This window comes from Dendrobium catenatum, unplaced genomic scaffold (genome assembly GCF_001605985.2).
Source record: "Dendrobium catenatum unplaced genomic scaffold, ASM160598v2 fragScaff_scaffold_490, whole genome shotgun sequence".
NCBI classification, from domain to species: Eukaryota; Viridiplantae; Streptophyta; class Magnoliopsida; order Asparagales; family Orchidaceae; genus Dendrobium; species Dendrobium catenatum.
The window spans coordinates 469,093-485,563 of record NW_021318952.1 but is presented as its reverse complement, the minus strand read 5'-3'; the positions used below and the strand labels follow the sequence as shown (position 1 = coordinate 485,563).

The 16,471-nt window shown below is 34.9% G+C and overlaps 2 protein-coding genes across 2 annotated transcripts in view; one reads left to right on the top strand and one right to left on the bottom strand.

The window, feature by feature from the left end:
• Positions 1-1,081: 1,081 nt before the first annotated feature.
• Positions 1,082-2,365, top strand: LOC110114218 (protein CDI). Its single transcript, XM_020847016.2, has one exon. The coding sequence runs from the start codon at positions 1,334-1,336 to the stop codon at positions 2,078-2,080; it is 747 nt and encodes a 248-aa protein (XP_020702675.1). The 5' UTR covers positions 1,082-1,333; the 3' UTR covers positions 2,081-2,365.
• Positions 2,366-8,181: 5,816 nt separating this feature from the next.
• Positions 8,182-16,471, bottom strand: part of LOC110114235 (calcium-dependent protein kinase 18) — a 30,398-nt gene continuing 22,108 nt past the window's right edge. Inside the window, exons 7-12 of the mRNA XM_020847039.2 lie at positions 12,290-12,416; positions 11,303-11,418; positions 11,126-11,233; positions 9,737-9,799; positions 9,417-9,590; positions 8,182-8,670 (exon numbers count right to left, since the gene is read on the bottom strand). Coding sequence (XP_020702698.1) covers positions 8,509-8,670; positions 9,417-9,590; positions 9,737-9,799; positions 11,126-11,233; positions 11,303-11,418; positions 12,290-12,416 — 750 coding nt within the window. The 3' untranslated portion in view covers positions 8,182-8,508. The remainder of the gene's footprint in view (positions 8,671-9,416; positions 9,591-9,736; positions 9,800-11,125; positions 11,234-11,302; positions 11,419-12,289; positions 12,417-16,471) is intronic.

The following is a 16,471-nucleotide window of genomic DNA, read 5'->3' as shown; positions in this document are numbered from 1 at the left end:
GATGCCTCTTGATTATGGCATAATATTATTCATTATCATTACTTGTGCCCCTAATAACATTATTGTCCTCCTAATCGACTTGGCAATAAAACATTTACTTCCTTTCGACTGCTCGAAGGGAACTTTTATTTGGTCCTGTGAACGGACGTAGAGCTACGTTCGGCGGCACAGATCGCGCCACATAGAAGGCACAAAACCGCGGACCCGACCCGGCGAATAGTGGGTATGTCCCACGTGCGTTTTTTAAATCCATGACAACCCGATATTGCTCGGTATTGCTAGGTATTTGTCGATTTTGCTAGGCAATAATGAGAAATACCATTATGTGAAGACAAATACCGAGCAATACCAAGTTTTTCTAGAAAAACTCGGTATTGCTCGGTATTTCTCGGTATTGGTCTTCACAGAGCGGTATTTCTCGTTATTGCCAAGCAATACCTAGAAAATACCGAGTAATACATAGCAATACGCGAACATAGCATTTCCAGGTTCCAGTCCGGGTCAAGTGGTCGGGCCGCGCGATAAAGAATAAGAGCACGTGGCGCGATCTCAGTGGTGACCGAACGTAGAGCTACGTCCGGTCACCAAACCTAATAATTGTTCGCTCGAAGGAGGCCCAATCTTCTACACATTACATTTACATAGAATAAAATTTGTTATCATCATGAATATGCTTTTTCTAAGAATTTTCAACCTAAAAATATTAACTCTTTAACTATACATCAATCTTTCAAATTCTCTGGATTTATCAATATTTTTTTATAATAAATGTTCTATGTGTTCTAGCCACTATCAAATATATGATTTTTTAAATATATTTAATCACAATGCGCCACATCACCTGTTTGTTGGGTATTTGTGCTCGATACCGCTGTATATCAGATGATATGACGCATTATGATTCACCTCCGGACGATCCAGAATCTCCAGAGAACAACTTCTCCCAAAGTTGACAATATCACATTTAGATCCAAGCCCAAAACTTATTAAGATTTCGATCAGTTTTTTTATTAATATAAACATTTAAAATTAAAAATGTTTAAGCACAGCGTAATCATCAATTATGGTGGTTTTCACGTGCTTGCCAAATGATATTCCGTGACCGGCCCTCCCACTGCGTACGGATGCGCGTTTTTTGGGTGCAGCACTTCTACAAACCAGCGCCAGCGGATCAAGCCATCTTCGGAAACCTTTGTCCCCTCTCCAATCCCTTCATCCCCACCGTTCACCATCTCTGTCAATCTTGAAGCATCACGTGCAGGTCGCATTCCGTTGCTTCCCTTCCACTGTTTTCCATTCCCCCTTCCCTCCCAGATCCCCAAACTACTCTCCAATGGGCTCCGCAGATCATCTTCCCAACTCTACTCTCCCTCCATTCAAGATCTTCATCGGCTACGACTCCCGCGAGGACGCCGCTTTCGAGGTATGCCGACATTCTCTCCTCAAACACTCCTCCATCCCCCTCGACATCTCACCCATCAACCAATCCGATCTCCGAGCCGCTGGTCTCTACTGGCGCGATCGCGACCCAACGGAAAGCACAGAGTTCTCTTTCACCCGATTCCTCACCCCTTACCTCGCCGGATTCCACGGCTGGGCTATGTTCGTCGACTGCGATTTCCTCTACACCGCCGACATCGCCGGCCTCGTCGCCCTTCTCGACGATCGCTACGCCGTCATGTGCGTCCATCACGAGTACGCTCCTAAGGAGACCACTAAGATGGATGGTGTAGTACAGACTATTTACCCGCGGAAGAACTGGTCTTCAATGGTATTGTATAATTGTAAACATCCTAAGAATCGAATTCTTACGCCGGAACTTGTTAGCAACCAGACCGGAGCGTTTCTGCACCGATTCTTGTGGCTGGAGGACGATGAGATCGGATCCGTGCCTTTTGTGTGGAATTTCCTCGTCGGGCATAACCAGGTGGATGAGAATGATCCGAATACGTTTCCGAAGGCGATTCATTACACATCTGGGGGGCCTTGGTTTGAGCAGCACAGAAATTGCGAGTTTGCTGATTTGTGGTTGGAAGGGTTACAGGAATTGAAGACAGAGAAGAAGTTTGCTGAATCTTGATTAGTGTTGCGAATTCCTGTTCCTCTGTTCCTATGTTATTGTTTCTCCGTGATTTTGTTTTGTCGCATTGTTTGTTTTTTCTTCCTATTGCTTCTCCATTTCAAATTATGCTTACTGTTAATTCTGGTTTTGAAACACGGGGTAGGCATTTTGTAGTTCTTAATTATTGGGTTGAAAGATAAGTTTTTTTTTTCTTTTTAATTTGAAATTCGACATGTGGAAATTTGTATCAATGTTTTCTAATGCATCAGAATAATATATGCTTGGGATTGAATAGATTGATTACGCTTTTGTCCTTTTTTTTTTATATTGAATTTGCATGCGTATCACAAGTTTTTTATTGTATTTCCATACTCAACATGGAAATCTCTATATTTATTTATATGTTTTTTGTTTATATATATATAGTAATTGGCATCTAAAAATACTTTAATTTATGTTACAAATTTTAATTTATGATATAATTTATTTATAGTAAACAAAAATAATAAAATTATATTATTTAATGTTTTTATAAGAAAATAAAAGTGATATATAATTCCTCACATCTATAATATATATCAAATAAATCAGATAAATTATCAGACTAATTAGCCGTATTTGTTCAAAATTTTTAGGTTAATGAAAAAATAAGTGTAATTTTTATGTAATATTAACAAAGTTTTATATTATTTTAAAAATAACTCTTAAATGCTTCTATTTATAATGATATCATAGAAAAATTGGTGAGCATAACAAAATTATTAGCATTCTTAATACTTTGATTGTAACATGTGGCTCACATGGTGATGTTTTTTATAAATTTAAATTTAATCCCGTGATGATTTTATTTTTAAATTTTCTTCTCTTTTTTCCCAATTTATCATTCTCCACATTTAAAATGGGGGACGTAACAATAATTGAATTGATCGAATAAATGCAAAGTAAAAAAAAAACCTATTTTTTTTTTTTTTATAAAAATTATCAAGAAATGTGGGCTGCAATAAAAAAATGATTTAATTTAAAAAAAAAAAAACAGCTTCTATTATTCTCATTTGTCTTATTCTAAAGATAGATCCTTATACAATATAACCCTATCAATTTATTAAATATTTAAATGTAAATTTTTAGTTTTTGAAATTGGGTTAATAAATTGATTGTGAGGCTTTGTTTGTGAAAGCTTTCTTGCTGATTTCTAAAGAAAATTTTTAGTACAAGTTTTTTTTGAAGCATCTTTAGAGAGCAATAAAACGTTGTCCCAAACGAATCCATCGTGAATCTAACTCCTCATTTGTGGGGAAATTATTTTGTGCAGAGACTAAAAGCAGAACACTATTCGGAGATCTATCAGAATGCGCCGCGTCAGCGGTATCGAGGCGCGGTACCGAGCAATACCGAGCGCATGGGTGGCGTGGTGCATTCTTGTAAGTCTCCGGGCGACGTTTGACGTCTGCATAGAATAATTTTTCTCATTCATTCATTTTGGACATCTTTTTACTACTTTCACCTAAAACCCAAAATTGAATCCACATACCCAAACCACGATATCCAGACCTGTAAGAAAAAACAAAATACTAATAAAAACCAATTAAGCACAACATCAATAAAGAAATAAAACTATTACCATAACAGGAGCAGAATAGCTAGAGGTCCAAAGCCCAAAAATCGCCAGCTAGAGATCACCAACCAAATAACCAAGCCCACGACAACAGGGCAACCAATAAAAAACACAAAAATTAAACCCAAAATCACCCAACCCAAATGACCCCAACCACTAACAAGCGAGAGCAACAACTTATAGGACCCCATCCAAAAGGCAAACATCACAAGTAAAGCCAAAAAGGGCCCTCAAAAAAAGAACCAGCCTAAGTAACTAGAGACAACCAACAACATAAGGTGACCCAAAAGCAAAAAAGACGATAGCCCCAATTGACACAAAAAAAGAACTTAGGATTAGAAGAAGAATTAGAATGGGCATTAGATCACGTAACTCTGCCAACATATTAATACTTAAAATTCTGCACCAAATTTTTATTTTGATTTTTACTTTTCTTGCCTAAGATCGTGAAGAAATCATCATTGTCAACTTGTAAAACATTCAAATTAATATTTTCTTACAAAATTTTATAGAGACCATCATTGAAGTCTTCAGCACCCCAGTTATCACCGAGCTAATTATAGACCCAATCAAAATGATCAATAGAATGCAAATCCAAATATTTCTTCCCACCACACAATTTTATTAATGCATCATCAGAACTAGGGGAACACAATCAGTTAATAATAATCACCCTATTAGAGACATCCAGGACAAGAAGAACACTTTCATGTACATAACCCAAGAGACCACATTCAACATTTTATTACTAACCTGATGATCCACGGATTCCATATTAGGGGAAGTAGATAATTGATTACCAGAAATATCAGGAGCAGGAACTAAGATAGGATTAACCACCATAGCATTATTATTGACCTAAATATCCACAACACCATAAGATATCACCATAAGGAGCTCTATTCTTATTTCCTTTAGCAACAATATAAGTATTTTTTGGATTAATTTGTGAATCCTAAACTAAATAAGGGTGAAAGCTAAGATAATCATTTTTTATATGACACATAAATTTACAATGTTCAATAAAAAGGAAAAAACTCTTCCATCTCAACGTGCTAAATATATATATATAATTTTTAGGCACAAGCCACACAATACTAAGGTATCATTTAGTGATATATAATTTGACCAAAATAAAGCAACCAAGAGACAAGTCCCATTAGAGGTATCATTAACAATTTTTTAGGGGATGACAAAAAATGATCACAATCCGTGTAATACTAATGGAGAAAACAAATGGGGCTGAAAGATAGGGAAAGAAATATAAATAGGGATGATGGGGGATTCCACAGCAATGTCAAAAATGGAAACCATTTTATAAACTTCATGAAGCAGTTGTAGACAAAATAAGAGTGATAGGGAAAAACACTGCTATAATCCATGTCATTTGTAAGTTCAATTCAAACATGCCTTGAATCCCAATGGGTAACCGAGAAATCACTGTTAAGCTTAAGATTAAAGAAAATTTTTTTGAATAGAGTTAAAACAAGGTCTGCAATTGGGAAATTCTTCGATCAATGTGAATTCAAAAGGGTCCGCAAGAGCAAGTATCGCACCTTTCAAAATCCAAAGTTAAAAATACTTTAACTTATGTTACAAATTTTACTTTATGATATACTTTATTTATAGTAAAAAAAAATTTATATTATTTAATGTTTTATAAGAAAATTAAAGTGATATAAAATTCCTCACATCTATAATATATACCAAATAAATCAGATAATTATCGGGTTAATTAGCCGTCTAAGTTTAAAATTTTTATGTTAATGAAAAAGAAGTGTAATTTTTATGTAATATTGACAAAATCTTATATTATTTTAAAAATAGCTCTTAAATGCTTCTATTTATAATGATATCATAGAAAAATTGGAGAGCATAACAAAATTATTAGCATTCTTAATACTTTGATTGTAACATGTGGCTCACATGGTGTTGTCTTTTATAAATTTAAATTTAATCCCATGATGATTTTTTTTTTTAAAATTTTATTATCTTTTTTCCAATTTATCATTCTCCACATTTAAAATGGGGGACGTAACAATAATTGAATTGAATAAATGCAAAGTTTTATTATTTATTAGTTTTTTTATAAAAATTATCAAGAAATGTGGGCTGCAATTAAAAAAGATTTAATTTTTTAAAACCTGAAGTGGGGTCGTTAAAAAAAAACAGCTTCTATTATTCTCATTTGTCTTATTCTAAAGATAGACCCTTATACAATATTTTTTTTTGGGACATTTAGGTCATTTAAGGCAAACTCACACACACAACGCATATACATAGACTCGAACCCTGGACCTCTTAGTTGGAAGCCTAAGCTCTCAACCAATACGCCAAGGAGAGTTGTGTCCCTTATACAATATAACCCTATCAATTTATTAAATATTTAAATGTAAATTTTTTGTTTTTGAAATTGGGTTAATAAATTGATTGTGAGGCTTTGTTTGGGAAAGCTTTCTTGCTGATTTCTAAAGAAAATTTTTAGTACAATTTTTTTTTGAAGCATCTTTAGAGAGCAATAAAACGTTGTCCCAAACGAATCCATCGTGAATCTAACTCTTCATTTGTGGAGAAATTATTCTGTGCGGAGACTAAAAGCAGAACGCTATTCGGAGATCTATCAGAATGCGCCGCGTCAGCGGTATCGAGGCGCGGTACTGAGCAGTACCGAGCGCATGGGTGACGTGGTGCATTCTTGTAAGTCTCCGGGCGACGTTTGGCGTCTGCACAGAATAATTCTTCTCATTCATTTATTTTGGACATCTTTTTACTACTTTCTAAAACTATTTTCTAATACAAAAAAATTTAGTACTAAAAAGTCACTTTAGAAAGTAATAAGAAAGCTGTTCCAAACAAAATCTAAGTGGTATATGAATAAGATGCCTAATGATTAATGATTGGTTAATTAGTATTAATTAGCTTGAGGCAGTACTGCATTTTATAAATACCATCTTTTACAGAGGATATAAATATAAAAAAAAATAAATGAATGAATTTCATTCTTGTATTTAAGTCTTTTTTTTTTTTTTAAATTTGACCCAAAAGACACATTGCCTAAAGAGTTCACTATCATTTTGGATTTATAAATGCATTTATAATGGTACTTAGCTATATTGTCTGATGTTATCTGCCCTCTTGAAGGAAATTGTGACTGCTATTTCAAATCCCAAAATAGTTCTATTTATGAAAGAAAAAAATTCAAAATAATTTGCTGTTAGGATCATTTTAATATTAAATCATAAATATGTTAATATAGTCCCTTAATTTTTTTAAATATGATTAAAATATTTTTTTTGTTGAAAATAACTAGTCTTAATTAAAACAATATATTTTGAATGCTTAAAAATTTCTATCAATGGTTGGTTGTTCTTATCAGGAAACTTCCATGTAATAATTTTCCTTCTACTTAACCTTTGATCTCTTTTCACAGTATGGAAGAATTATTGCATTATTGCTTCTTACAAAGAATTATGAAATTCGTTCTTCAATGCTTCTGTTTTGGTTTCATCCATTTAGTTTTCTTTTGGACAGATCAATCGGAGGGAAGAAAGGTTAGAAGCTAAGAAAAACATACAGTTGGTGGAATGAGCTTTGATTCTAAAAGCTGTTCCACTAATACAAAGGGGCTGAATCAACCAATTTTTTAAGGAGGAGCAAAAAAGGATAGTGAAATACATAATTTTATGTATGAAATAAAAAAAAAGATATATATATATTTTTTTTTAGAATTTGAGCAACTGCATTTATTATGGAGGTCAATTTTAGAGTCTAAATGTTCTTGTTTGAGAAGATTTAAAACTAAATATATGCAGTGTAATTTTAGTATTAATAGATCTAGTGGAATATAAGATTAGAGAGAGTCGCATTAGAAGGTTGGTCACATAAAACGACGACCTCCCAATGACCTAATTAGGATATGAAATAAGCAAATACATGAAAAGGTTGGAATAGCTCCAATGGAAGATAAGATAAGAGAGAGTCATATTAGATGATTTGATCACATAAAAAGACCACCTCCCGATAAAGTAATTTATTAAATTAGGCTTATATTAAGAAAGATAGAGATAAACCTAAAAAAATTTGATTAGAAAATATTAGAAATGACATTTCTTTATTAAATTTAAATGAGAATTTGACTCTCAATAAGATATAATGACGAAAAAAAATTAATGTAACCGATCCCACGTAGTGAGATAAAGGCTTCATGTTGTTGTACTCTCTTTCTTTTGAGAACAATTTTATTATGAATTTTTATCTATATGCCTATCTAATTTGAATTATATTCTTAGGTGCAAAAGCATAATAAAGAGTTTATTCCATTTTTTTTTTCTTGAAATCCAACTCTATTTGATGCTTGATTTAATGAATCTAAAATATATCATAATAAATGAAAAAAAAAAACTTCAATGCATTTAATTAATATCTAAATAACTCAAATCAATACATTTTTAAAATCCATGTATTTTAATTTCTCTATTTCTAAAATACATGAAATTTAAAAGCATAACCAAACAACCCCCTTCAATGGGAATGTCATACATTAAACAAATTTAATAGTTTGTACACTGTTACGCATGAAATTGCTCCATTCTTTTTATTACCACATCCAACAGCCACATTCAACAACACAATCGTCAGCTCTCAGTTTTTATATTAGAATTTCTGTAAAGAAAATCATGAGCAGCAAACAAATATCTGCAGAAATTTTGCGCCTAACGCAAAGATTACCGCTTTCAAGATAACTGCAAGCTTTTAATTGATAAAAGAAGGCTTTAATTCTATGAGTTAGTTGAATTAGAAGCCGTAAGATGATCTCATAAGTTCATCATCATCACAACTTGCGAGAACTTGGAACGCTCATGCTGGGCGCATTGCTGGAATTCATGCTTGCAGTCATTAGCATATGCCGGAACTCATCTAAGCTTATCTTGCCATCCTTGTCCATATCAGCCTCTTCCAATAAGGGTTCAATAGAACCCTTCATTCCTATGTACTGAAAGAAAGGAGAAGTTTAATGAGAGGTAGAGTTAGGAGTGTAAGTGAGCCGAGCCGGCTCGCGATTCATTTATGGGCTCGCGAGCCAAGCTTATCGAGCTCACGAGTCGAGCTTGAGCCCGGCTTGGCTGGTGAGCTCGTGAGCCGGCTCCAATTTATTACATTTAAAATTTTTAAAAAATTTAATAATAAATAATGTATAAATCACACTCCTGAGTCATGTTCTTCCAAAAATTTGCTACTCTGCCTCTCTCTCTCATAATAATAAATGCTAATACCTCTTTGACAGAGCACTACCCAAAAAACTGCTCAATCCCTCTCTCTCCATCTCTCTCTCTCTCTCTCTCTCTCTCTCTCTCTCTAAATGAGCTATTTAATGAGGCTTAAAAGCTACAGCCTTTTCCCATCAATCCATGCAGCTTTATTTTCTCCTAAATGAAAACCAGGTGGGAAAATGAAAATCGGGCAGGAAATTTGAAATCAAGCAGCTCGATGAGTCAGCTTGAGCTTGTTTATAGTGGGAAGAGCTCGAGTTCAAGCTCGCTTTCTGAAAAAACGAGCTGAGCTCGATAGTGCTAAAACTCTACTCGTTTACACCCCTAGGTAGAGTAATCAGAGCCGTGGTTCTAAATCAACATTGTTGTAGTTTCAATCATAAAAAATGGATTCGGGCTCTAAAGAAAAGTAATCTTTCAGTGGAATGAAGATTTGGGTTTTCACTTGGAGAAGATAAAGAAAACATACCATTCGAAGTTCGTCAGATGAGATATATCCATCTTTGTCGATATCAAACTTTTCAAAAGCTGCTTTGGAACACTGTTGCCACTTCTCCGAGTCATGTTCTTCCAATTGATGCACACGTAGGGCTGCTGCAACAAATTCCGAGAAATCGACCAAGCCGTCGGTGTTGCTGTCAATCTGCTTCACAAACCACAGGATTCAGATTGAATATGCAACAATGATGGCAAACCATGCAATGTCGGAAATGTATTGAAGATTGAAGGAGTGATTAGATTGAACATGTAATAGATAAGATGCAGGCTACAGAACATTATGATGCTTACCGCTTCAAGAATCTCCAGAACACGAGGCTCCATCAACGTCCAAGGAATATCTTTAGCAAGAGCCTGCATATTTGAGATTATGTCAATTGGAACATTATGATGCTTACCGCTTCAAGATAAGTTTTTTTTTTCAGAAGGGCACAGTACTTGAGATTATGTCAATTGGATTTATGGCAAAGGGATGATTTCACAGTTTTATCCTTAAACAACAAAGAGGATGTTTCCATGATTAGATTGTTCCGCTAGAATAAAAAGCATTTATGAATGCTCTCTTCATAATAAAATTATGGTCCTTCGCTAAGAATGATAGGATTGTGTCATAAGCTTGACGATTCATGAAGCAACCTAATCATGGATTAGAGGTTCATTTGCCGATATAGAAAAGCTTCCTCATATAATTTTGATGCTATAAATTGGGGAAATTATTCTGTGTAGAGTCCAGATGGAATGATCCATCTAGATTTACTATGTATTTTGTGAGTATTTACTGTGTATTTTCAAATACACAGTTGTGAGTATTACTGAGTATATTGTGAGTAATTGCTGAGTATTTTGTGGATTTTTTGTGATTATTTTGTGAGTATTTTATGAGTATTTGCTGATTTGCTATGTTTTTTATGAGTATTTACTGTGTATTTGAAAATACATAGTAAATACTCACAAGATACGCATCAATCCAGACGGTTCTTTCTGTTCGGACTCCACACAGGATAATTTCCCAATAAACTGGGGAAATTATTATGTGCAGAGTCCGTACGGGGTGATCCATTCGGATTGACTGTGTATTTTGTGAATGTTTACTGTGTATTTTCAAAAAAGCAATAAATACTCACAAAATACGCTGTTGTGAGTATTACTCAGTAACTTGTGAGTATTTGCTAAGTATTTTGTGAGCTTTTTTGTGAGTATTTTATGAGTATTTTGTGAGTATTTGCTGATTTGCCACGTATTTTGTGAATATTTACTGCGTATTTGAAAATACGTAGTAAATACTCACAAAATACACAACAATCCAGACGGTTCTCCCCGTCTGGAGTCCGCACAGAATAATTTCCCCATAAACTGAGACCTAACTTTACCAAGGATTGGATATTAGAGTCTAGAGACACGAGATATCCAGAAACTACAAATACAAAACCAATTGCGCGGTAAATTAGACAATCTAAAGACAATAGCTAGCAATAAAGAAAATAGAAGTTTCACATAAATAAAAGAATTTGTAAAGATGAATTTCATTTGTGCTTAAAAATTTGCCTTAATCAACAAGACAGAATATTTATCACTGTGGAGTTGACATGAATTATGCAGATATAATATCTTTTAGAGGACAAGTAATTCACAGCATTTTCCTGTTAAGCAACATGAGAATGGTACCTATAGAAGACTTACCTGTCTCATTTCTTCGAGGCTGATTGAACCATTTTTATCAACATCAATAGCATCAAATTGATCTCGAAGATCAGCGAGCTCTTCTGAATTGAGAGTGCTAGCCAATGCCTGGGAATGCAAGCGTATAAATTATAGGTTTAGCACAAATTCAATGGCAGCGTTGAATTGCAGATTTACCCGAAGAGCAAACTGCTTGAAACGACCGAATTTCACAAACTGGCGCATATTGGATAGCACAGATATGTCTAATGGAATTTCTGACGCAAGTCCCCCTTCTCTTACCCATGGATGTGCTGAAAAGAAAAAAAAATAAAAGAATTCACAGTCAATCAGAATTTTCATAACCAGTAGAAACATACTCAATATTAAAATAAATGCAGCTAAGATATTAAAGAAATAAGGAACAAAAAAGTTTGATACAGTGTTAGCTTGAATCAATCTGGATAACTGTAATTGAGAGAGAACTGGTTCGGAATTATTATTCTTTTCTACTATTCCTCGGCTATCCATTTCCTTCTTTTCCTGTTTCCCTAAGTTTTACTTCCCTGAACTTCATCTTTTTTCTTTATTACCTCTCACATCCTTCCTTTCCAACCTCCTCTCTCTCTCTCTCTCTTGATCTACATCCAAGGGTACCACAATATCAACAACATCAAACCTTTATTGCACTAGCCGGGGCACGAATTTTCGAATCCCACAAATGTAGGTATACAAGTCATATTTGATGGAAGTTTAAGATTTAGTGACCTTTTATGAAATTGGAAGAAAGTTTTAGGAAAAATTATTTTAGATTATTATGAAAGTCTTTGACAACGTATAGTGGTTCCCTTCCATTTGGCCATTAGTTCCAGCCTCAATGCTCCAAGCTTCCTAAAGCTAATAACGTTGTACTCCAACAACTGCTTCTAGACTTCCACAAATCTTTTGTGGTGACTCCATGTCAACTTGACTCAGATTTGTATAGCTTTTTTAGGTTTTCTTTTCCGTCCGCCCTTCTCCTAAGGTACAAACTTTGTATTATACATATTAGCATACATTCAAGTATTTATGTAAGAGGATGTGCATGTGTTATTGAAGATGAATTTCCGCTTCTTTTAAATGGTTGAACCGACCAAAAAGTTGATCTTCACAGAATTTCTAAGAGGAACCAAACTAAATACATACACAGAGCCTGAGCAGCAGTCAACCTAGCACGAGGATCTTTCACCAGTAGCTTCTTAACAAAATCCTTTGCACTGTTGCTTATAGTAGGCCATGGCTTCCGATGAAAATCTGGTTTATTTTTTAAGACCTACAATCGAACACCAAATTGTAAAGTTACTATAAATAACAGGGGAAGGAAATGTAAGTGCTGAGAGTAATATATCATTTAAATTAAATAAAGAACAACTCCATCCCCCACTCCCCACCAGAACCAAAAATAAAGAAGAACGCTTCCCTGCTTGATCAGTTCCAATCATCTTACTGAGGATACATTCACACACATCAATAATTACGAACAATGAAAACAATAGCAGCAATGAGAAATAACTGAAAAAGACCATTCCTTTCCCAAATCCAGCGTTGTCGGGAGCCTCAGTACTGGATAAAACATTTTTCCCTAAGACTAATTCAAGCGCAATGGAAAAGCAAACACAAAAAATGCAGTTTTTTATCAAACTCATAGTAAAATGATTAGCGTATAAGCTCCTAGAAAATTTTGCTCGAATAAAATCATGCCATTGTATGGGGTCTGCAAAGAAGATTGTCCGATTCACTTGGAGTATGCCTATATGCAAATTTAGGGTCTGAGATAGTTGTAATTTTTGTAAAGATGATTATAAAACTACTACGGCAAAAATAACGTTTTTGAAAGTTGCTCGAAAAAATAGTTTTTTAGAACATAAATTTCATGGAAGCAACGAAAAAGTAATAGCCAAATAAAAACTCTTGTTGCAGTCTGAAAAAACAAAGTAGCAAGAAAATTGTCCCAAATAGACCCCCAATTTTTCCAGGGTAAAAACAAAAAAAGACTAAAGGTTCTAATTTCAACCACTTGCTAACTATGGTTCAATTACCAACAAATGAAAAAAGTGTTACCCATTTCATCACCTATAGATTGTTCAATTTAGTCAATCAACTAACAAGCATTCATACGTGGGAATAAACGCCTAAAATATAAACTGGAAGACTCGTTTTAAACAAAGCATTGCTTAACAGAAACTGTGACATGAACAATGAAAAAGAGCACACATGGAGCAAATGATTATGCAACAGATCATGGTTTGTAAGAGGAAAACCATAAAAACAAAATGACGTCTCAAGACCATGCAAATTGTGAAGAAGCTTCCAGCATATTGTCTGTTTACATGGCATGAATTGATTGATATGGCTTCACTACCTGCAATGATCTGGATCCTGAGGCACTATAGTGCCGTCTGAAACAGAATCCTACCTTTTGAATTGAGATTCACTAAGGTTTAATCATACCATCATCAAGTTGCCATCCAAGTGTCCTTAATTCATGAAAAGGTTTTAAAACCAAAATTACAAACAACTCTTTCAGCTTTCTCCTAGATGCCATCTATCATTATTGCAGCCACTATAACCAGTCAATTGGGACTCTCACCATTATTGTAGTCACTATTACTTGAATCCTTCACCAAGGCTTGGGCTTACTTTCTACAGGAGCACTGGGACCCTACTCGGCCACATCAATTGCGCTCTCCTCCCTCGTGGTTTGATTAAGGCCAATGTCGATGGCACCTTTCTTCCCTCTTATCGAGCTAATATTAGAGATGACAACGAGGCTTTCATTTCAGAGGCAAATCAGTCATGAGAACACTGGGACAGTACTACTGTTGAAATCCAAGCCATTTTGTTCCTCAAATCTCTCATTCAACCTTGAATGTATGAACTGATTGAGGGTGATAACCAAGGTGTTCTCATCTTCCTCCATCAGAGCTTTAGACAGAAATCATGGAGGACCCGGCCACTTCAATGGACCAAATCTCAGTTTTTTCTTCACTTTAACCAGGTGATATTCCATTATACACTAAGGCAATGCAACAAGTTTTCACATTTTTGAGCTCATTTTGATTTGGCTTGTAATTTTGTATAGAAAAAAAGACCAAATTGAAAATCTTCCTTCTTATTTTCTTATTTTGCTTAAGGAAGATATAAATAGTTTTGTACACAGTTGTATTTTTGCCATTTTGTTATTAAAAATGCAATATGCACATTTCAAGGATGCTATCTTATCCACTGCAATCAATCATTATGCACATAGATCAAAGCTTTTAGTCCTCGGCAGTGGAAGGTGAGGGTCTGGAGTGAGAAAGCAAGTTGTGACTCATTGTTCTAAATCCTCAAGTTACATATAGGGCTCAAAATAAGGGTGTAAAATGTCATGTGACAATTGCCAAATTCTTCTTATCCAACCATGTGCCACCTCCTTAAAGTATTAACAAATATAACTTATTCAACCGATCTTGGTCACCATTCTAGGCCACTTATGTACCAACTGCTAGGAGTCTCATCCTGCTTACATGGATGGTCTCGGGGCTAGCCAACCATCCCATAAGTGTTATCCCTTACATCTACTAGCACGCTCGCAATGTTCCATCCTCTCATGGTTAGCACAACCTTTTAGTAGCCTAACATTATTTCTTCATTGAAAACTACAATGTGCTGCTTCATTCCTACTCCGTCCAACATTGTCGCCTAACTTTGATATAATGACTTGTCTCCCCACAACCACCCACACATTAGCCCATCTAGTTGCCCCAGAGAACCCCATCTTACGAAACGGTGCTCAAAATATATCTACTCTAGTCTAATTTATTATGATCTTCCATCATATCTTTCTCATTCTTAATAATTTTCTACTCTTCTTTGTGCTTATTGTTCAATCACCTATTTGTCCTCTAGCTATAGTTGGAGATTTTGTTTTGTTAACACTTGAAATTTGACTGTTTCATAGTGAAAAATACTTCTTCTCACTCCTGCAGCGAACATAGGTTTTCTCTTTTGTGTTATTTTGATCTGATTCATAATCATAGGCATTCTACCTTAAGAAGCATCATAATTGAACTTTGGATGCTGTGGGCTCCGAAAATTTACGCCCCCGCCATAGGCGGACCCACGCTCATCTCAGGGTGGGCAAATGCCCACCCTCAAAAAAAAAAAAGTACTAAAGGAGGGTAATTTTGGTATTTTCCCCCTCTCAAAAACATATATTTGCCCTAATTTTATTATTCTGCCCATCCCGCCTATTCTAGTTGATATTGTAGTAAGTGATTATTTGCTTATATTTTTGTGGTTGTACTAAATATTTTATATTATAAGCTAGACAAGTTATCATGTCATTCATTTATTATTGTTTGTCATTTTTAATATGATATTACATTAATATATATACACTATATAAAAAATATATTGTCGTGTCCGTGTCGTACCCGTGTCCTATAATTTCAAAAAAAGCCGTGTCTCGTGTCCTTGTCGTGTCGTGTCCGTGTCCGTGTCGCCGTGTCCGTGTCCGTGCATCATAGATGATATGAGTTCAGGTTTCCTATAGGTGCAAGCCCCTATAGTTGTTTACCCCCCGATAGTGAGAGAAAACTTTCGAATTAAGGCTAGTCATCAAACATATACATAATATCTAGTGTATAGTAGCAACATGATTTGGCATTTGAAAATTTAATATTTAAAATTGAAAATTCATCACCTGGTGCTTAAAGTGAGGGGGGATGATGATATACCTGATCAAGATCCCATAATTCCATTGTCCCGGGTCATCATGGTCCCTAGTATACTTAGTCAGAGGAGGTAGTCAAACCAACCTGACCAAAGGATCCGTGTCGACAAACATGAGTTGCTTTGTCTAAAGATACCTTGTAGACTTCGGATAAATGTTTGTCTAAGGGGACAAATTTGTATCCACCTTAGCCAATAATGAACTTTGTGCCATTTCGATCATATTCTATTAATTCATTACTCAAGGATTTGAAGTCGTTGGGAACATACGGGCTATGACTATGACAGTAATTTAATGATGGCATTTGGCGACAAAAACACCCGGTCAGAGGGTCCCCATCATAACCGTTTATTACTGGTGCTATTTGGCGGCGAAACCATCAGTCAGAGGACACTTTCCACATCCTTACTAGCAAGAGACATATTGAGAATGAATCATAATGATATTCTTGACAAGATATTTGCTCTTTGTAAGCTGAAATCATTTTCAAATTTAACCACCTCAGCAAATTGTTGCAGAGAGTGAATGAATTTTACTTTAAGTTATTTAGATGAATGAATTCCGATTTTAAATATTAATTTTATCAATGGATATAGGATTTTAAGTCTTTG